At 37.4% G+C, this 23,251-nt stretch overlaps 1 protein-coding gene across 1 annotated transcript in view; it reads right to left on the bottom strand.

Annotated features, from left to right (window-relative positions):
• FER1L6 (fer-1 like family member 6) overlaps positions 1–21,354 on the bottom strand; it is a 160,778-nt gene extending 139,424 nt beyond the window's left edge. Inside the window, 8 exon segments of the mRNA XM_044684251.1 lie at positions 921–1,130; positions 6,162–6,345; positions 8,355–8,463; positions 11,111–11,451; positions 14,053–14,245; positions 18,829–19,015; positions 19,819–19,975; positions 21,279–21,354. Coding sequence (XP_044540186.1) covers positions 921–1,130; positions 6,162–6,345; positions 8,355–8,463; positions 11,111–11,451; positions 14,053–14,245; positions 18,829–19,015; positions 19,819–19,975; positions 21,279–21,354 — 1,457 coding nt within the window.
• Positions 21,355–23,251: the final 1,897 nt, after the last annotated feature.

Here is a 23,251-nt window from a genome sequence, read left to right as displayed (position 1 = left end):
TTTTTTTTTTAATTTTAAACCCTTAACTTCTGCGTATTGACTTATAGGTGGAAGATTGGTAAGGGTAGGCAATAGGGGTCAAGTGACTTGCCCAGGGTCACACAGCTGGGAAGTGTCTAAGGCCAGATTTGAACTTAGGACCTCCCATCTCTAGGCCTGGCTCTCAATCCACTGAGCTACCCAGCTGCCCATGAGATAGGATTTGAACTCAAGTCTTCCTAACTCCAAGTCCTGTTTTTCTAGCCACTATACAACCTAACTGCATCTAGCTGTTTGTAGAGTTTTCTTATTGTCCTTTAAGAATGTAAGCTTCATGAGAGTAGGGACCTTGTCCTGTTTAGTCTCTGTATCTCCCCAAGCTAGCACCATGTTGAATGCACAATGTGTAATAAATATTTGAATGTAACTGAATCAATACTCCTAGAAACATATTTTGCCTAAAATAGAAGAGCTAGCTAGCCCTACACATGGATGAAGCCATCTGCCATGCAGCTAGGCATAATTTAACAGAAGGAAAAGGCCCCTCTGCCTCATACTTTACTGATGCCTGAAGTTCTACTTAAAAGGAGCAAAGCCTTTCAATAGAAAATGAGAAATAAGGTTTACACATGCCCGGAGAGGGAGCATACTGACATAAATGACCACTACAATGTAGGGAGCTGAGGCAAGGAACAGAAAGGAGAGGCTGAAAATATCCACACAAAAAAAAAATCCATTTCACAGTTATCTTAGAGTTGGCCTTGTTTCAAAGAATTCAATTCTTTAAAATCTACCCCACTAATTCTATCTTTGAAGAAATTTTACATTTTATAGAAGATATTTCTTGTTCTTAGTTTGAATTGAGGGATGGGGAAGGCGCAGAGTGATGGGGAACTCTGTCAAAATGTGCAGTCTCAGTAAATTTTGGGTGAAACTCAAGCCAAGGTTCTATCCTGGTAGTTGAGAAATGACTCCCGTTCTCCTGGTTCCTCATTCATTTTAAAGACTTCACCCCATCAAAAGCACTTACTAGGCTATCTGCCATTTTGTCCAGCATATTGGACCAATGGAGCCTGAAGGTCTGATCTCCCCACGAACTCATGAAGTAGACACACGGCTTCTTGGCCTCGAATGGCAAGTAGTGATAATTCCTGTGAAAGACATTACGTACCTTGTAATTCATTAATAATGAACAAATTTCAGAGAGACAGAGTAGTGTGATAGAAAGAATGTTGGACCTGGAGTCAGAAGAGGCCAGAGTTCAAATACTGACTCTGACACTTAATAATTATTGTTTCTACCCTTAACTTCTGACTTAAGAAGAATAAATTCTAAGGCAGAAGAACAATAAGAACTAGACAACTACATCTTCCCAAGCTAGCACTACGATGAATACACAATGTGTAATAAATATTTGAATGTAATTAAATCAATCCTCCTAGAAACATATTTTGCTCAGGATTATACAACCAGGAAGTATCTGAGTTTATATTTGCACCCAGGTCCTCCCGACTCCAGGTCTGCTGCTCTATCCACTGGACTACCTAGTTGCCCCATTTAATGATCATTTTGGGTCCAAGAAAGTAGTTTCATCTCTCTGAGCTTTAGTCTATTTATCCATAAAACCTAGAGTCATTTGCTTTATAGGGTTCTTGTGAGACTCAAGTAAGATAATATATGTAAATTGCTTTGTAAATCTTAAAGTGTTTATAAAGTTTTGGCTTTTGATTAAGTAAGCACTTAATAAGTGCTTACCATGTCCAGGAATACAAACTAAAGCTACAAAGTCAAAATAAAACAATCCCTGACCTTAAAGATTCAACATTGAATTGTTATTATTCAGGCGATCTCATCTAGCAACATGACTTCTATTTTTAGGGATTTGTCCAAGAATAAGAGACTGAGCACTCATTCTTTGGACATTGAATGAGGATAGAGGATCACGAAATTAATAAATGACAGGAGGCCACAAGAATAACAACTCTAATAATTATAGAATTTTAGGCTTTATAGGCATTATATTTTAATCCTTCCACCAACCTTGTGAGTTAAGTAGGGCATGTATTATGATTCCCATTTTGTAGAGACAGAAATAGGCTCAAAAAAATAAAAATAACTTATCCAAGTTCACATTGTTGGTAAATGATAGTTCTAGAAGTTGAAGGCTTGAATCCTCAAGAAACACAGGTACTCTCAAATTAATTATTTTAAAGAAAAATTCAGTTGAGAGGGATGACCAATAGATACTTTGGAATTCAGCAAGATCACTCCATTGCCAAAAGTAGAAAAAGAAGCACTCAACATCTGATTTTTCTTTTCTAATTAGTTATAATTGCTAAAAATGAATCCTAAACTTCTCTTTGCTGAGAGTGTCTAAATGTTATCAACACTCCATGAATTTTGGTGTCTTGGGACAAAAATCACATTTCCCTATCCTTGTTATATATGTACTCCTGATTCTAAAATCCATTTTTTTTTACTGCTTTGTATCAAGCATGGCATAAATTGTCAGCAAAAGTGCTAAAAGAAGGCATGTAATCAGGGTGGAGTAATATTAGCCAGGAAACACCTTTTTTTTTTCAAGAGGTAAATATTTAACTGGACCTTAAAAGAAATAATTAAGGGAAGCGTGATATGGTTAAAAGAACTCTTATCTAAGTTAGAAGACATAGATTCTGGTCCAAGTTCTACTGGGTAAATGACTTTCCCCTCTCTGAGCCTCCCTCCTTGGTAAAATGTGTGCATTAGATCAAGGGATCTCAACAGTTCCTGTCTGCCCTGCCCTTCAATGACCATTGGAGAAAGTAGAAGAGGATATCCTTATGTGGCATGAAGCCCTGAGATACATAGAGAAAAGTCTACTGAAAAGTGTAGTCTATCAGAAGGTCTGGAGTCAAAAGATGTGAATTTGTAGGAGAGTAGTAGGGATGGTAAATACAAATGAGCCAATGGGAATGGTACATTCACAAAGAGACTCATGCTTTTCCTTTCTGTTCTAGAAAACCGAAGAATGAATTCTATCTTGGAAGGATCTTAAGGTTTTTTCCAGCACAAATTCCTTCCAAGGGAAATGATAAAATTAGCAAAGAAGGTCCCTGTAGTCTCTTCTGCAGGATAATAAACCAACAGATGCCTGGTCTATTGTAAGAAGAGCCAAATACATTCTTGGCAGAAATTGATGTTTGTTATTGTATCAGGAGGAGAGAAGGTCAGGAACCAAACTGCTCTCTTTGTTCCATCTCAGTTAAAATGATTACCCTGAGACTTCTATGATTAAATACATTCCCAAGTGGTATTTCACTTGTTCTAATATTTCTTTGGATTATTCAACCACCAGTACTGGGAGAGTTTTCCTTTTTTTTCACTTTTAATAATGGGAAAAAATGGAATTTCTGTCCCAAGATTTATAGGAATATAAGGAGAGAAGATTAGAAAAGAAAAAAGGAGGAATATACAAGGGCAGAATGGTGGCAACCAGGGGAGAGAGGAGGACTCTGGAGTTATCCTTCATTTTGTATGAAAGAAATGGCATGGGAACAGTGAAGTGGCTCAGTGGATTGAGATCCAGACCTAGAGAAAAAAGGTCCTAGGTTCAACTTTGGGTTCAGATATTTCCTATATGTGTGACCCTGGGCAAGTCACTTGAATCCCATTGCCCAGCCTTTACCACTTTTTGCCTTGGGACCAACACCCAGTATTAATTCTAAGACAGAAAGTAAAGGTTTAAAAAAAAAAAGAAAATTTAAGAAAAGAAAGAAAAGGCATTTGAAAATAACAAGACTTGAAATATTTGGTTTCATCTGACTAATGAATTGTCTGACTATGCATATATGAGGCTATGATGAATGGCAGAAGCTGAGAGCCAAATATCCCTTGTCTTTTTCTGACCTTCCTCCTTTGGACAGCAAGGAACAGTAGGATAACTACCAGAGGTTCTCCCTTTTTTTCTAGATTATGAGTCTTTATCCCCCTTAATTCTAGTGCCTCCCCTCTGATGACTACCTCCAATTTATCTAGCATGTTCTTTGTTCATACATAGTTCTTTGCATGTTGTCTTCCCTTGTGCTTCTTAAAAGCAGGAATTTTCTTTTGTGGTTTTATCCCCCTCGTATCTGCAGTGTCTAGCTCAGTGACTGGTACACAGCAGGTGCTTAATGAATGTTTATTGGCTGGGTATGATGATCACTTGTTCTAGGAGCTCTATTTCCCTCCTTAAAAATACACTGTTGTATGTAGTGTGATGTACATGCATGCTTAAAAATAGAAAGGCTATCTCACAATATTAGGAGTCACCATTTCCTTAAATGAGCAGTGGTTCCCAAGCTTTTTTGGCCTACCGCCCCCTTTCTAGAAAAAATTACTTTGCACCCCTGGAAATAAATTAAAAAAAATTTTTTTAAACCCTTGTACTTCGGTGTATTGTCTCATAGGTGGAAGATTGGTAAGGGTGGGCAATGGGGGTCAAGTGACTTGCCCAGGGTCACACAGCGGGGAAGTGGCTGAGGCCAGGTTTGAACCTAGGACCTCCTGTCTCTAGGCCTGACTCTCACTCCACTGAGCTACCCAGCTGCCCCCTAAAAATTTTAATAGCAATTAATAGGAAAGATAAATGCACCTGTGGCCATCACCACCCCCTGGATTGCTGCAGCACTCACCAGGGGGCGGTAGCACTCACTTTGGGAATCACTGGTGTAGAGACTAGGAGGCAAGAGGGAGAGAAAATGCTCCAAAATATATGCAGGTTCTTCGTGCTGTGAATATCCTAAAATGCAATAATCTTTCCTCACCTTTATGTCTTAGAATCTGTTGTTTCCTTCAAAACTCTGCTCAAGCACTCCCTTCTATATGAAGCCTTTCCTGATTCCCAGTACTGTTAGTCTTCTCTTCCCCTCAAAATGAACCTTGTATATCCAGGCTGTACCCAAAGTCTTAGTGATGTTTTAAATAATTAAAGCTTCAAAAATCACTAAGGTTTTTGGGGCACCCTATATTTTCTATTTACTTATGTGAATGTACATGTTGTCTACCAGATAGAATATAAGTTTCTTGAAGGCAGGGCATATTTCAGTTTTGCCTTTATATCTCTGACACCTAGCACAGTGCTGAGCACAATACAGGGGAGAGAGAGAGAAAGGGATAGAGATTGGACCTGTTAATTCACTGGGGGAAGCATCTGAAGTTCTGAAACTGAAATCATTAAGAAATTTTTTTCTTTTGTAAAAATTATAAATTACATAAAATAATAATTATTCATGTGGAATCTTTTATGAATATTAAGAAATAAATATTTCTTCAGTCACTTCCAGATTTATAAGAATGAAGAAATCATTATAAATCAAACTTTTCAAAGTTTCCTCCTTGAAATTCTTTTTTCCTTTCTCTCAAATCATTTTCTTCTAGCTCTGGTTTCCCTTCAAGGCTCACACAGGTTTTTGAAGCTTTTCTTGATTCCCCTAGTTGTTAATGCCTCCTCTCTTCTCAAATTATAGTGCAAATACTGATTTAATTATATTTTGTAGTTTCCCCCAGAGAATATAGGTTTCTTGAGGGGAGGGAACTTCTTTTGTTTGCTTTGTAGCTCCAGTACCTTGAACCTATTAGACACTCAATAAATGTTCGTTGGATTGGATTAGATTGGACTGGCTCTCTTGAGGCCTCATTTTTCTTCTCAGTAAAATGAGGAATTCTGACTAGATAATAGTGCATGGATATAACACTTTAGGATTTAATTATATATGTACATATATATATATATGTATATTCTCATTAGATGATCTCTAAGGTCCCTTCTTGCTTGAAAGTTAAAATCACAAAATAATAGAATCTTAGAGTTAGAAAAAGCCTGGAAATTTCCTAGTTCTATGCTTCCCTGAATCTACTTAGGGCCTTATTAGCCTTTAAAATGTCTGAATGGGAAAGCTCCATAAGTAAATGGTAACACTATTAATCATTATGATTTTACCTTGTGCTGTCTGCCTGTTTCTGCTCAATGAGCTTTCATTAGGTTATTAAAGAAGCAGAGAACAATCCTCATAGGTGATCTAGTTTTAGGAACATTGGATTATCTGTGACAATGAAAGGTATCTGTGACAGGAGGGAGCTATTGTTTCATACCCCTGCGGTGGAAGTCCCAGAGCCCGCCCCAGAGACATAGACTGATTATTAAGCCTGACACTCTCCACCTGTTCCCTTCTGTCACCAAGGGCTTCTCAGGGTGTGTGGTGGACATGGAAGCGATGGGAATGTCATGGGCAGAGTCCATATTGCCCTCCTGAAGCAGGGGTTCATTTTCCTCTTCTGGGGTTTCTGAAGACTTCTTCTTACTCCCATGGTGAGAGCCACCATCTATAACATTTCCAAAATTACCTTTGAAGAGAAAATTTAGAATAAAGAGGAAAACAAAAGTTACTATTCTCTGGAATTGTCCAAATTTAAGATAACTGATTGATGAAATATAATTGAGGAATAAGCTTGGAGCTTTTTCTTGCGTATAAGAATTGACTCAAAAACAGAGGCAGGAGGTCTAAAGTATCAGCCTGAATTCTCCAATGATTGCCTAAAATAATTGAGACTATAAGTTAAAGCATGGCTTTCAATTGATCATATATGGTGTATACTGCTGACTCATTAAAAAAACATCATTAATCTGAATTACACTAGTTTGCATAAAATATAACAGTCTTTCAGTGAAGAATAAAGGCCCGGGAGAAAAGACAGAATTATATTGGATTGGATTGTTTGGATAATGGACAGAGAAATTTAAAACACAGTAGTAATAATTAATATATATCACTAAGATTTGAAAAGCATTTTATACATTTTATCTCATTTTTTGAGTCCTACAGTAACCCTATGAAATAAATACTACAGGAAATACATAGCACAAATGAGAAAAATGGATCCTTAATACAAACTATGCATGTCTGTGCAAAAATCTGGGGACTTTTTTCCATTCAGAGCAATTCATAAAGATAATTTACTAAAGTGAAGAATGAATGTAGAAGGGGGCAGCTGAGTGGCATTTTGTAAAGGGTGCTAGATGGAGTCAAGAAGACTTATCTTCTTAAATTCAAATCTGGCCTCAAACACTTAGTTGCGTGACTATGGACAAGCCACTTAACCCTATTTGCCTCAATTCTCTCATCTGTAAAATGAGTTGGAGAAGGAACTAGCCAGCCACTCTAGTATCTGTACCAAAAAAAACCCCAGATGAGTCAGACATGACTGAAACAACTCAACAACAACAAAAATGGCTAGAGAATATCACTTTAAGATTTGAAAGGCATTTTATATATTCATCTCATTTGAGCCCTATAAGAACCCTGTGAAGTAAGTACTGCAAGAATTACCCCATAGCAAAGATCAGAAAACTGGATCCATGATACGATGAATGAGTGTCTGTCACTCAAGATATAGCTAACCTTGGAGCAACTCATTGTTTGCAAAGGATTTTTTTTTCTCCAGAAGATAGTTTTCTATGGTATCATAGATTTATTGTCATCTGTGTCCATGGGAAGAACCCTTAACTTGATGAAATCGTGGACTCAGCATATCACAGTTGAAGTATTGACTTTGGTGTCCCAGGGCATGGGTTTGAATCCCACCTCTTCTATTTGCTACCCATATTTGTTCCCTTTGGCAAATCAAATGACTTCCCTGGGCTGTAAAATGAGGGGATTGGATCTGAATAGATGTGATTCTATAACCCTTTAAAGCTGATGTGCTCCAGAGAGTCTAAATGATAATCCCACCATTTACTTTCCAAGGTCGTTGTGAACTTTAAATAAAAATACACATAAAACACTTTGCAAATCTTAAAGTGCCATATTATTAAAGTGATAACTGTTACTCTTGTTGACATGTTTAAAGAACACTAATTTTGGAGTCAGTGAATCTGGATTCAAATTCCTCCTCTATTAACTTTGTATTTATATTGTTTATGTTTTTACTTGCCTCTTGGTACAAGTTATTTCTTTCCAAAAAAAACTATAAGCTCCCTGAGGAGAGAGAGCATTTTTGTCTTTGTTTATTAATTCCTGGTGCCTAGAATAGTCCCTGGCACAAAACTTTTGAATCAAATTAAATTTCAAAATTCCAGGATGACTAAACAAAATCCCACTAAACCTTTGTGAAGTAAGATATCTTCTAAACTGTTTTTGGACTAAAATCACATCTCAGAAATGCTAGGTCTGACTGGCCTCAAAATGAAGAAGTTTACTCCAGCAATAAGTTCACTAAATAGGGTTTTGTTTTGTCTTGTTACTTAAAAAGTGGAGTTTAAATTTCCCCTACCTAATTGCACCATTATGGACAAGATTTGTTTGTTACAGTAACACATGGCACTCTATGTCATAAAGGGGCTTGGCCATACTTACCTACAGAAACCTCAAAGCTAATAGGTTTGTCTCCAATTTTCCGGTCAATCATGGTAGCTTCAAAAAAGGCTCCAAAGAGTAGGAAATCTTCATATTTTTCTGGGACAATCTACAGAAGAGAAAACATAAATTCAATAACATCAACTTGGAATTTTTTCTAGTTTTCTAGTTTTATGATTTTTTTTCCAGGAAGTTCAATCTCCTCAATTTTAATAGGAGGAAATTGGGATTCAGAGAACTTAAGTGAATATGTGGAATATGTGTATGTGGTATGTATGTGTGTGTGTATACTTTGAAAAGAAGAAAGTTAGAAAGATGGGTGATTTTAAGAAGGAAGAGAAAACATTCTGATCTGAACATGCTATCATAAACAGCAGAACTATTATCTTCTAAGTTTGTCTATAAAAAAGATTTTATTTACCTTATTTTAAAATGCGACAAAAGTTCATCTGAATTAAGTCAGTTAAAGGAAATATATGTATATATATATATATACACATATGTATGCATTTAGCATATTATTTCCTCTGTTTTATTTTGGGGAAGGGAAGTGAAGAAAGGGGAGCAGAGAGGAGGGGAAGGCAGGGAGGAGAAAAAGAGAGCTCTTAACACAATCTATTATGCTCCAGCTAAAGTTAAAAAAGCATTATCTCAGACAAAGCAAAAGAGAAAATTGATCTAGTTAAAAGAGATAAGGAAAGAAATTACATCTTGATAAAAGGTATCATAGATAATGAAGTATAATAAGTACTAAAGCTATATTCACCAAATGGCATAGCATGTAAATTCTTAAAGAAGCTACATAAGTTACAAAAAGAAAGAAACAATAAAACTAATTTGATAGGGGACATTAGCTCTCTCCTCTCAGAATCAGATAAATCGAATAAAAATAAGCATGAAATAAATTAAGGAGGTAAATATAATTTTAGAAAAAATAGATTTGATAGACCTCTGGAGAAAATGAATGAGAACAGAAAGGAATATTTATTTTTCTCATCATTACATGGCACCTTCATAAAAATTGACCATATAATAGGATGTAAAAGCCTCATAACCAAATGCCAAAAAAAACAGAAATATTAAATGAGTTCTTTTTAGACCATAATCCTATAAAAATTGCACTCAACCAAAGGCTGAAGAAAAAAAGACTAAAATTTAATTGAAAACTAAATAGTCTTATCCTAAAGAATGAGTGAGTCAAAGAACAAATCATAAGAAATATAAATAATTTCACTAAAGAGAATGATAACAAGGAGACAGCAAGCCAAAATTGTAGCCAAAGTAGTATTCAGAGGAAAATTTATATCTCTAAATGCTTACATCAATAAAATAGAGAAAGAGTAGATCAATAAATTGGGCATAAAACTAAAGAAAAACCTAGTGAAAAATATAAATCCCCAATTAAACACTAAATATAAGAGGTAACCAGGCAAAGTGATCTAGAAAATTTAGTGGGGAAAACATAATTTTTAGTTGGGGAGATAGAAAGGCTCTCATAGATGCAGACTATAGAAGCAGCTATAACAAGATGAGTTGGGAAGGTGTCTGACTAAATAATGACATGGTTAGCTGAATAAAGCAGATCTTCCTGTTTTCAAGTCCAACCCACTTTCTATTATATTATACTTCTTCTCTTAGTACAGAACTAATTTAATATGAATGGAGATGCCAGACCTACTGAAAATCATAATCTCTGAGGAGATAACAGCTCCAAGACAAGGTCTTTCTCTCCATGAAGTCCTTAGAAGAATTCCAAGCAAATGTTAGGACTCATTTTTAGATGAATCCATCTGTCAGCATAATATTTATCAACATCCACAATGTACAGTCCTGTACTAAGTGCCAAATTAGGCATGAGCTGATTTTACCCATCTGCAGGTTCAGGAAGAACATTCTTATTCCTGGCTCTGGTGGTAGGAGCTCCTAATAAACAATAAGCTGCCCTAGGAATTTTTGGAAAATCCCATTGCCAGGTGGATATTTCAGCCAACTAGGTCATCTGAATCTCATCCCAGAATGTGTTTTTAGTTCTGATTAAAATCGTTTATATTTCAAAATGTCCTTTAAATAATAAAACATATTTGTAGGTGATTAAGAGTGTCTAACATGGTCTTAGGCAGAGTAAGTTGCTGTTCAGTCATTTCAGTCATGTCTAACTCTTCGAAATCCTATTTGGAATTTTCTTGGCAAAGATATTAGAGTAGTTTGCCATTTTGAAGGAAAGAAATAAAGGAAGAAAGGACCAAGAAAGATGGTATATATGGAAGAGAAGGAGGAGGCTGACTTTGAGGAATGGAGACTGGATCATTGTCAATGTTATTAGTTTGATCTAATCTAATCCACCAAATATTGTGTTGGACATATAAAACCAAAATGGAAAATAGTTCCACCTCCAGGGAGCTTGGGACAGCTAGGTGGCACAATGGGTAGATCATTGGGCTTTGAATTAATGGCTTTGAATCAAAATAGCAAGACATCTTCCCGATGTCAAATCCAGCTGTGGACACTTACTAGCTGTGTGACCCTAGACTTAACCCTGTTTGTCTCAGTTTCCTCATCTGTAAAATGAGATAGTGGCAAACCATTCCAGTATCTTGGCCAAGAAAAACCGAAATGAGGTCAGAAAAAATGTGACATGTCTGAAATGACTATAACAACAATCCAGGAGCTTATAGTCTATTGAGAAAATAAAATGTGAAGTAAAAAGACTTTGGAAAACTTAGCAGGGCTGGTGGTGTAAACTCATTTTGACTAACCTCAGGGGGTACATCAAAAGGTTCTACTTCAGCCTCAGTTGAATTGCTCTTATCTGAAGGTGCGTGTGCCTTTCCATCCTCAGTTTTGTCTGCCTTGTCCTTCCCAGAGCCTTTGGAAGCCTTGTCTTTAGAGAGCTTGAGGTCCTTCAGGGCCTTTGAAAACTTGGATTCCTGTGCCCCACCTGAGAGAATTTCCACAGCAATTTCTATCAGAATGCGGCCCCTAAATGAGACCCCTTCCCCAAAGCCTTCATTAAGTTCCTGGTAATCATCCATTAAGCTCTGGTTTCTGGGAGAGCCATACAGGTTGATCCAAGCAGGTCCAAATGTGGGCAGGAAACCTAAGGAGATCCATAAAATCATGATGAAGATAATCATAATAATTTCATATAATGAGAGCTAACATTTATATAGCACCTACTATGTTCCAGGCACTGTGCTAAGTGCTTTACAATTATTATCTCATTTGATTTTCACAATAACCCTGGGAGATAGATGCTATTGTTAGCTCCATTTATATTTACGGAAACTGAGGCAAGCAGCAGTTAAATGTCTTTTCCAGGGTCACATAGCTAGTAAATGTCTGAGGACAAATTTGGGCTTAAGCCTTTTTGACTCCAGGCTCAGCACTCTATCCACTGTACCATCTCACTGCCTGTTTTTCTCACTTGGCAAATCTGAAGGTGCAGATGAGCCTTGCTTTGAAAAATGAAGAGACGGATGAAAAGTTACATAAAAGCTTGTTTTCCAGTTTTGAGGCATGACTTTATTAGCATAGGGAACTCCCAGTATGGAAAGTTTCATCCCTCTTACAGATCAGCCACTTATTTGCATCTTAGAAAGCTTAGAATTTCTTGGATCACTGCTAGGTTAAGTGACTTGCCCATAATCAAACATCTAGAAGCAAGCCTAACTCCAAGATTGATTTCCCATTCAACATATTGTGCTGCCTTTCCCATCTAAATTATAGATATAGAATGTTAGAATTGGAAAATGTCTTTGAGATCACCTCTTCTACCCAATTCATTCTGGAGAGGAGAGAAGGAAATCTAGCCTCAAAGACATAAAATGACCTTTACGACCAAATAGCCCAGATCATACAGTGGAAGTCCCAGAGGAGTTCTGTTTCCCAGACTATTATCCTTTCTATTATATTGCACAAATCAAATTTATAGAGATCAAATCCTATTTTAGATGTAATAAGAAGCTCAATATTTAAAGTGACCCCACGTTAAATCCTGTTTAAAGTAAAGAATCAACTCAGAGTATCTGATGCCATGAATTAATCTTTTTTGTAAATAAGTGTTTTCTTAAAGACATACTTCTATTCCTGACCATATCAAATTATCATTGACATAGCCATTCATTATCATTAGTATTACTCTTCAGGTTATATCTCTGAAAACATATGAGTAAAACAAAGGAATGAATAAATGATGCACAGAAATGAATTGATGGGTGGTGGGGAGAATAAGCTGATCATTGAGCATCAGCATAGGAACCTCATATTTTTGCTTCTAAACCTGACAGGATGAACTCCAAATGAGCTGGAATAGAAGGCAATATTTTTTCATTCCTCATTTCTGCCCTATTTGATGGCTCTCAAGGGACCAATGTATCTATGACAAGATCAGTCAACATGGAAGTGACTAACAAATCAAAAGGACTTAGAGTCTCTGCTAAACATATTTGTGCTCGGGGAAAAAATTTGAAAATTGATGCCCAGAGGGTTGTCGTCACTCAGAGGTACTGTAAGATATGTGACTTGACTTACCACAAAATACTTGCATGCCTTAAAGAACTGGTAAGTCATTCTAAAAAAATGGAATTAAAGCATGTGCATTTATTTTTATTGTCATGTAAAACACTGCTTATTATGCCTTAGGCATATGTATACTTTATATATCTTTAATCTCAGCTTTCTTCACTCCTCTCTAAGTTAGAAAATGCTATCTCCAGTTTAAGGTCTTATTGAATATTGTATTTTGTTGAATTTTTTTAACCAGGCCCAAAAATGACATTTTCTTCAAAATATTTAGGCTACAGAAAGGAAAAATTTTGATTCTATCTAGGACCAGCAAAAATGTAAACATTACAGCAAAGATTGAAATATTACTAATGACACCATAATGCTATAAAAACCAAAATGGAAAATGGTTTCTGCCTCCAACCACAATGAATCCAAAAATATCAGGAGACAACATTGAGTAGGCAAGGGATAACAGAATGCTGGAAAGTAGGAGGTAATCAGGAATTATAGCATAAAGAGATATGAGATATGGAAGAAGAATGCAGAAGTTCTAACAAAGGATTGAGTTCAAAGGGGCAAGAAGGGAAGATCTCAGAAAGAGATGTGGTCAGAGTATAGGTCAAAGTTCAAACAATGATGGAAAACATAGAGAAAATAAATCAGTAAAGATGGTGGAAGGAGGAGATGGGAGATAACTAAATGAGCTTAATATACAGGAATCATAGACCAGATGTTACAGATGAGAATGAAGTGTTACGACGATCCAAAGAGAGGAAAGCCAAGAAATAAAGTTCAAGCTAGAATCTTTGACCTACTAAATGAGTTTGCTATGCTCAGCACCTGCTTTAACAGCAGGGTTTTCCAGCGAGTCCACATGATTTGCTGCCTATATTCTCTTTTTTAATGAATTAGATGGTTAGATGCTAGTACACAAAGCATTCAATTCATGCTGTTCAAAGCACTTTCATATCCAAAACATCATTTTTATTCTTACAACGACTTATAGAATCAGTGGACAATACCTATTTTTCCATTTTCTCACTTAGTTTCCAATTAGAGACATCAAATCCTGGAGCAAGAAGAAGTCTTGTTATGACAGAGTCCAACCCCACATTTTGCAAAGGAAAATAACTAAATCAGTGGTGTTTGGGGGACCTCCTTTGATCCTGAAACTGGTCAAATTTCAGATTACCTTTATCTCCATCTTGCTCATTAGAGATTTGCTTCAAGTCAATGAAGTGTGTTGCCAAGGCTACATCATTCATGCTACCTTCATCCCACACTTGGATTTTAACTCTTCGACACAAGGGAGGGAACATTTCTTTAAAAATGACCTGTTCGTGCCACACAGGATCTGCACAATTTTTCTTCACTGTAGTCCTCCCCTAAAAAGAAATGACAGTTTGGTGAGTTGTCGATGGATGCTATAATGATGTTCTTTCTTTTTTTAACCCTCACCTTTTGTCTTAGAATCAACACTGTATATTTGTTTCAAGGCAAAAGAGCAGCAAGGGCTAGACAATGGGGGTTAAGTGATTTGCACAGACAGTTAGGAAGTGTCTGAGGCCAGATTTGAACCTAGGACCTCATGTCTCTAGGCCTGGCTCTCTATCCATTGAACCATCCTATGATGATATTCTTAAATTCAAGAACCCTTTTCAAAGCAGCTAGAAATAGAACAGATCATCGTAATGCTTTTCCCTATGTGTATCAAACCTTCCTTTCTAGGTTTCAGATTTTCACATTATCTCCCTTCTGCATTCTACATTCCAGCAAAACTATTTCTCAAACTTGAACTCAACTGGATCCAAGAATTAAAATTCCATCAAGTTGCCTTCTATGCCTAAAATATATACCCCTCCTGACTTCTGCCTCTGAAAATCCTTTGTCTTCTTTAAGGCTCAGTTCAGAGTAACCATCTCTTATGGGAAAACCTTTCCTGATCTGTTAGTACCTTCTCCCTCTTAAAAGTGAATTGCCAGGGGGCAGCTGGGTAGCTCAATGGACTGAGAGCCAGGCCTAGAGAGGGGATGTCCTACCTAGGTTCAAATCTGGCTTCAGACACTTCCCAGCTGTGTGATCCTGGGCAAGTCACTTGACCCCCATTGCCTACCCTTACCACTCTTCCACCTATGAGCCAATACACAGTATTGATTCTAAGACGGAAGGTGAGAGTTTAAAAAAAAGTGAATTGCATCATATTTGCATGTTCTATCTATTTCCCATCCACCCTGGAAGAATGTAATGAATAATAAGTGCTTAGTAAAAGCTCAGTCAATTGAATTGGGGACTGACAAGTTAAGGTCTTTATGACAACTCCATCAAGATGCCTCATTATGACAAAAAGAGAGCCGTCCCATCAGAGGAAATTCTAGTGGGTACCACGAAACTTGAAAAGCCTGATATTTGACTGGGTTTGATGGTCTCCTGTATGTCTATTTTCAGAGGACCAGCCTAGCTAAGTCAGTCTATGCCCATCACCAGGCCTATAGTTGCAGGGTGGTGGATTTTTCAAGCATAGAGATTCCTGATGACAATCTATTAAATTATGAGATTGTTGGAGTCTGTGTTATTGTCGTTGCTCACCCTTTGTTTTCAGAAAGGGCCAGGGAAATTCTGACAGGGGTCTAATTACTCAAATATACAAGGAGTTAAAGCAATTGTATAAAAAATCAAGCCATTCCCCAATTGATAAATGGGCAAGAGACATGAATAGGCAATTTTCAGGTAAAGAAATCAAAAGTATCAATAAGCACATGAGAAAGTATTCCAAATCTCTAATAATTAGAGAAATGCAAATCAAAACAACTCTGAGGTATCACCTCACACCTAGCAGATTGGCTAAAATGAAAGAAGGGGAGAATAATGAATGCTGGAGGGGATGTGGCAAAATTGGGACATTAATGCATTGCTGGTGGAGCTGTGAACTGATCCAGCCATTCTGGCTGGCAATTTGGAATCATGCTCAAAGGGCTATAAAAGAATGCCTGCCCTTTGATCCAGCCATACCATTGCTGGGTTTGTACCCCAAAGAGATCATAGATAAACAGACTTGTATGAAAATATTTATAGCTGCGCTTTTTGTGGTGGCAACAAACTGGAAAAGGAGGGGATGTCCTTCAATTGGGGAATGGCTGAACAAACTGTGGTATATGCGGGTGATGGAATACTATTGTGCTAAAAGGAATAACAAACTGGAGAAGTTCCAGGCGAACTGGAGAGACCTCCAGGAACAGATGCAGAGCGAAAGGAGCAGAGCCAGAAGAACTCTATACACAGAGACTGATATACTGTGTTAAAATTGAATGTAATGGGCTTCTGTACCAGCAGCAATGCAATGACCCAGGACAATTCTGAGGGATTTATGGTAAAGATGCTACCCACGTTCAGAGGAAGAACTGCAGGAGAGGAAACATATAAGAAAAGCAACTGCTTGAACGCATGGGTCAGGGTGGACGTGATTGAGGGTGTGGACTCGAAACTACCACACCAATGCAACTACCAACAATTTGGAAATTGGTCTTGATCAAGGACACATGACAAAACCAGTGGAAATGCGCATCGGCCATGGGTGGGGGGAGTGCGGGGGGTGAAGGGGAAAGTAGGAGCATGAAACATGTAACCATGTTAAAAATGATTATTAATAAATGTTTAAAAAAAAAAAAAGAAAGGGCCAGGGACATCCTAAGAGTGATAGCCTTTCTAGATTGGTAGAACCTAGAGGATTGTGATCCCCTGGAATGGTCTTTAAGAACTCAAATTCGTCTCTATAGTACAATGAAACCTCAGTGGATAACCTGAGTTGAAGAGTTTTATAAAATAGGACTAATGTCACTGGTATTTTGTTTTTCATGGGAGACAGACATTGATTGCTGAATGGCTAAACAAATTCTGGCACATGAATGAATAGAATATTATTGTTTTGTAAGAAGTGATAAATACAGAAAAGTATGGGAAGACCTATAAGCTGATGTAAAGGGAGTAGAAGTAGGAAAACAATGATTAGAACAATATCCATGGAAAAACCCATAGGATAATCATAACTGAATGTTGTGAAATTATAACGATCAAACTTGGCCTAGGACAGCTAGGTGTTCTGTGGATACAGTGGTAGGCCTGGAATCAGGAAGACTCAACTGCCTGAGATCAAATCCAGCCTCAGATGCTAGCTAAATGATCCTGGACAAGTCACTTAATCTTGTTTGCCTCAATATCTTTGTCTAGAACAGTGATTCTCAAAGTGGGCGCCACTGCCCCCTGCTGGGTGCTGCAGTGATCCAGGGGAGCAGTGATGACCACAGGTGCATTTATCTTTCCTATTAATTGCTATTAAAATTTAAAAAAATTAATTTCCAGGGGCTCTATGTAATATTTTTTTTTCTGGAAAGGGGGCGGTAGGCCAAAAACGTTTGGGAACCACTGGTCTATAATAATATGGAAATAGGTGGAATTGTGCATTGGCTATGGGAGGGGGTGATGGGAGGCGGGGAGGGAAAGAACATGAATCATTTAACCATGGAAGAATTCTCTTAATTAATCAATAAAAAATAAAATATAAAAAATATATCTTTGTCTATAAAATGAACTGTAGAAGGAAAAGGCAAACCATTCCAGTATCTTTGCCAAAAGAACCCCAACTGGCATCATGAAGAGTCTGGACATGACTGAGCAACAATGAAAGTTGGCCTAAAAGAAGAATGAAAACGTGCATCCCTTTTCTCTTATTTTAAAAAATGGGGGATTATGGGTATGGAGCACTATAAATGATGGACTTTTTCAAGATATACTTTAGTTTAGCTGCTCTTTTCTCCTTTTTTTATTTTATTTTTTTTATAAGGGATGGATCTGTGAGAGGAGAAGCTGTGAGAGGATTCATTAAAAAATGTAAGAGAGGGGCAGCTGGGTAGCTCAGTGGAGTGAGAGTCAGGCCTAGAGACAGGAGGTCCTAGGTTCAAACCCGGCCTCAGCCACTTCCCAGCTGTGTGACCCTGGGCAAGTCACTTGACCCCTATTGCCCATCCTTACCAATCTTCCACCTATGAGACAATGCACCGAAGTACAAGGGTTTAAAAAAAAAAAGTAAGAGATGTCAAAAGAAAATAGAAAAATAAAATTATTTTTAATGGAATGAAATAAAAAGAAAGCTCTTTAAAAACTGCAAAATATAATGTAAACATAAGAAGTTATTATTATTATCATTATTTATGTTTTCAAGACATAAAAAACAGATATTTTTGTTAAGTTGGTTAAATGTCTTTTGTATTTCTACTTGTCTGTGGGTTCTATTCTTTGAGAGGCTAGACACTGACTCGGGTAACAAGTGAGTGAAAAGAAGATGGTTTCTAGTTGGTACTAAAAGAGATTTGGAATTTACATTTATTCATTCAGACTGTTAAATCCCCTTCTACCATCCTCTTCAACACCAAGGCAATGCTGTTTAGTGATCCATACATTCTCTTCATTCTTCTCCTTTATGTATTCTTTTCCCTTTCAAACTTGCCTATGGAGTTCATTTTAATCCAGTTTTATTGGGTAATAATTTTGTTGTTGTTTTTATTCAGTCATTTCAGTTGTGTCTGACTTTTTATGACACTATTCAGAGTTTTCTTAGCAAAGATACTGGATTGGTTTTCCATTTCCTTCTCCATCTCATTTTATAGATTAGGAAACTGAAGCAAATAAGGTTAAGTGATTTGCTCAGGAACAAATATATAGCTAATGAGTATCTGAGACCAGATATGAACTAAATTCTTCCTGGCTCCAAACCCAGAATTCTATCTACTGTTTCACCTAGTTGCCTGATATTGGATAATAATAAAACTGTATATTTAATAGTCCACTAAGGCTTACAAAGTACTGAAGGGACATATTTGGTTTGAGGAGGAAGGTCATATACTGATATTTGGCCCAGGACTTATAGCTCCCCCTTCCCACTTTAGGGATGTCCATTACCCCAACTGTCCCTTACCACTTGGCCTGCAAAAGTGACCTCCACAAAGGGATCCACCAGGTCCTTGCTGTCCCCCACGAATGCTTTGGTGACGTTGGCCATGATGCTAGAGTTCATTTTGGGCAAGCCCTCTGCTCGATAGAGTCTCACATAGAATCTGGCCCAAGGTCTCTCAGAGGGGAATCCGTGGGGGACCAAAAGGTTCCTTAAAGACAGAAAAAAAAACTGATCTTTCTCAGGAAAACAAACACAGACAGGAGAAGAAAGAAGTTGGCAAACAGGGCCAAAGCTTCTAAAGATCAAAAATGTTTTAGCCTATAAAGAAATAACGTATGAAAGGAATTATTATCACAAAATCAAAATCACAAAGGTGAATACAAACTTTAATCTGGGAATGAGGGGGCGCCCTACTTAGCATCTTACAAGTTAAAGGAGACAGTATCACTTCATATATCAGGCAATAAACTCAAGTGCCTCTTGATTCTCCCCACCCACCCCCAAAAAGTTGGGATAGGCTGAAATTACAAATTGCTTCAATAAAAGGTTCAATTAAATCTTTGGATGACAAAGCCTTGATGGATTATCCGAGAAAGCAAGGGTATTAAGGGCCAGCTTTAACCTTGGATGTTTGTTCTCACAGGGCACAATCATTACCTTCCCCAACAGATGTCTTAGTAAACTCATTAGAGAAAGAATCCTACATTGGCTGGAACATTGCAACAACAAATATCATGACATTCGTAGGATCGTAATTAGAAGGGATCTTAGAGGTTATGGTGTCAAGCCCCCTCATTTTATAGAAGATGAAAAGGAGGCAAAGAGAGTTTAAGTGGGTTTCCTAAAATTACATAGGTAGAAAGTAGCAGAGCTGCAATTCTGACTCAGATTCTTTGGCTCCAACTTCAGGACTTTCCATTCTATTTGAGATAAGGGAGAGGACGGGAGGAGAGGGAGGTGTTGGATAGAGCACCCCCCCTTTTTTTTTAAAGTCAGATGGATCAGTCTCACTTTTCTATCTGCTCTTCAGCATCAGATGTCTTGGGATTGGTCTGCAGGATGTCTCCTTTCCCAGCCACGCTGATATCACATTTCAGATACCCCTTGGTGCCCGTCCTGATATCAGCTGGGTCTGTGAGAAGAGCCCACTTATCACAAAACTGGTGACCTGTAAGAATACAGATGAAAACTTAGATATCAGTGTAGTTGAAAAAGGAAGCCTTCCTCAATGCCTCCTAAATCTAGTGCTTTCTCTCTTCTCATTATTTCCCATTTATCATACACACACACTCACACACACATATTTGTTTGCTCATTGTCTTCCATATTAGATTATAAGTCTCTTGAAGGTAAGGACTGTTTTTTGTCTTTTTCTATACTCCAAGTGCCTGGGGCTTAATAGATGTTTGATAACCATTTACTGATTTATTTGTTGACCTATGTGACTTATCGAAAGTTTCTTTAAAGGCAGCTAGCTGGCTCAGAAAATAGAGCCAGTTCTGAAGACAGGAGGTCCTGGGTTCAAATCTAACCTCAGACACTTCCTACCTGTGTGACAAGTCACTTAACCTCAGTTGTTAACCCTTACTATTTTTCTTCCTTGTGATCAATATTTAGCATTGATTCTGAGCAGAGAGTAAGGGTTTTTAGAAAAATAAAGAAAAAATTTAAATTTCTGAGCCTGAGTTTCATCATTTATAAAATGAAGAAATGGAAGTAGATGACCTTCAAAGTGACTTCAAGTTTTTATGTGTAGGAGTTGAATACTTTATTATTTTTATAAATATTATTATCTGCCAAAATAAAACCACATGATTATGTTTTTCTACCTGCTCAAAAATATTTTATAAATATTATTATCTGCCAAAATAAAACCACATGATTATGTTTTTCTACCTGCTCAAAAAAAAAGTCTTCCAAAGGATCTCAGGGGGGATTTGTAATTAGACTCTGTTACCCTAAAAACTATGATTCCCAGGACCCCACTCATTTCCTGTTGCTGACTTAGACAAGAGATAAATTGGGTGGAGTTCCATGTCTAGTTTTTTCCCTTCCTGTTGGCATCTTTGGTGGAGTGGGCATTTTGAAGAGGTAGAAAACTTAGTCACAAAATTCTATTTTGTCAGTAATAGACTTTATAAATACAATACTTCAAGTATTGCAATTTAATTTAAATCTCACATGTGGTTTTTGCCTCTATCTGATGTCTGTATAACATTCAGCTAAGATGCACTGGAGACTTCTACCCCAAGTTTGTCATACCACCTAACACACTCCCAGTAATCATTCTCAGCATACCATAGTAGATGGCATGCTAGTTCTGTAGTCAAGAAATCCTGAAGTCCAATCCTACCTCTGACACTGTGTGATAACGGGCAAAGAATTTAACTTTCTGGATCTTGGTTTTCTCATCTGTAAAATGGAAGAGAGATGAAGAGAAGGAGAGAAGAAGGGAGACAATACTACTCCACCTGGCTGGTTGTAAACTGTTCCCAGATCTACTTTGAAGGATCCTATCAGCAGACTTCCAATAAGTTTGTTGTGCATAACCTGTGGAAGAAATAAATGAGGATTAGAGAGTAACTATCTCTGTATTTATATGCCATGACAACTAAGGAGTAAGATGGGAAAATTGGAGGAAACATACAGAGTAATGCCTTGGTCCTAAACCAGGACATAGTAAAATGTTAAATCACAGGACTAGAAAAGAATCTCTAGATGGGGGAAGGACCTAGGCATGTGGAAATACTGTATATATTATCTATCAAATACAATCAGTATGTTTGGTCTTGTTGAATTATTGTTTTAAACCCTTACCTTCCATCTTAAAATCAATACTAAATATTGGTTGCAAGGCAAAAGAAAAATAAAAGGCCAGGCAATGGGGATTAAGTGACTTGCCCAGAATCACATAGCTAGGTTGTGTCTGAAGCCATATTTGAACCCTGTCTCTAGGCCTGCTCTCAATCCACTGAGCCATCTAACTGCCCCACATGAATTATTTATTATAATTATTATTATTATCCCTTGTTGCAAAGGATGACTCACTAGATAGGGGAAAAGGGGAGAAAACATTCAGAAATGTTCTTTCTTTCTTTTCTTTTTTTTTTAAACCCTTGTACTTCGGTGTATTGTCTCATAGGTGGAAGATTGGCAAGGGTGGGCAATGGGGGTCAAGTGACCCGCCCAGGGTCACACAGCTGGGAAGTGGCTGAGGCCGGGTTTGAACCTAGGACCTCCTGTCTCTAGGCCTGACTCTCACTCCACTGAGCTACCCAGGTGCCCCCTCTTTTCTTTTTTTTTTTAAACCCCCTACCTTCCGTCTTAGAGTCAATACTGTGTATTGGTAAAGGCTAGGCAATGGGGGTCAAGTGACTTGTGCAGGGTCACACAAGCTGGAAGTGTCTGAGGCCAGATTTAAACCTAGGACCTCCCGTCTTTTGGCCTGACTCTCAATCTACTGAGCTACCCAGCTGCCCCCCAGGAATGTTCTTTCAAGAAATGGACTAAATTCCAAACGTCAAATGCCCCCTTTTCTACAAAAAGATGGCAGAGATTCAAAATTTTTTAAAAAGTACAGGAAAAGATATGTATAAAGCTGTCTATTTCAAGGCAGAGAGTGACAGGGCAAGGCAAAGGCAAGACAGAGATATTCCTTGAAAAAATGCTTTAGGTAAATGTGCAGTAGAGAACACTATTAATATTATGGGAAGTGGGGAAGAGGTATTAGTGAAGATTTAATAAAATGTGAGCTTTTTATTATGAACAACTACTTGATATGTACAGAGTTCTAAATCTATTACAAGATAGGGAGACATGGACTAAACAAAGGCAAAGTAGAAAGCCCCACAGAAAGCGTATTAGGAAAATGTACTAGAGGAAAAAACTACTAACACTGTTAGAGAAGCGAGTGGTAAGTGAGTATTAAGTGAAGGTTCCAATAAAATGTAAGATACTGAAGAGGAGGACCTATTTTATTTTTTCATGTGCCAAGAGGTCTAATAATATCTCTTCCCCTTTTCAAGAAGCATAAGTGTCTCTATTACCCTCAAGTTAAAACACAAAATCCTCTGTTTGACCTTTAAGCCCTTAACAACTTCCCTCTAGCCTGTCTTTCCAGACTTTTTGTACATTATTCTGTCTCATACACTCTATACTTCAAGCAAGGGGCTTTAAGTTGGGGTCAGTGAACTTATTTTAAAATTTTATTATTTTGAGAATTACTTAAATGTAACTGGTTTCCTTTGCAAGCCCACATATTTTGTTTTATGCTTTTAAAAGCACTTTTCCAAGAAGGGACCAATAGACTAACAAAGGAATCCATGAGAAAGAGTAAAAATGATAATGATATAAAAGGAAAATATTATCTATATTAATTTACTTATCCAGTGTTGTACCAATCAATCTCATAAAAGAATATTTTATAGAAATAGAAACAACCAAA

This window comes from Gracilinanus agilis, chromosome 1, assembly GCF_016433145.1.
Source record: "Gracilinanus agilis isolate LMUSP501 chromosome 1, AgileGrace, whole genome shotgun sequence".
NCBI classification, from domain to species: Eukaryota; Metazoa; Chordata; class Mammalia; order Didelphimorphia; family Didelphidae; genus Gracilinanus; species Gracilinanus agilis.
This window is presented reverse-complemented; position numbering and strand designations above follow the sequence as displayed.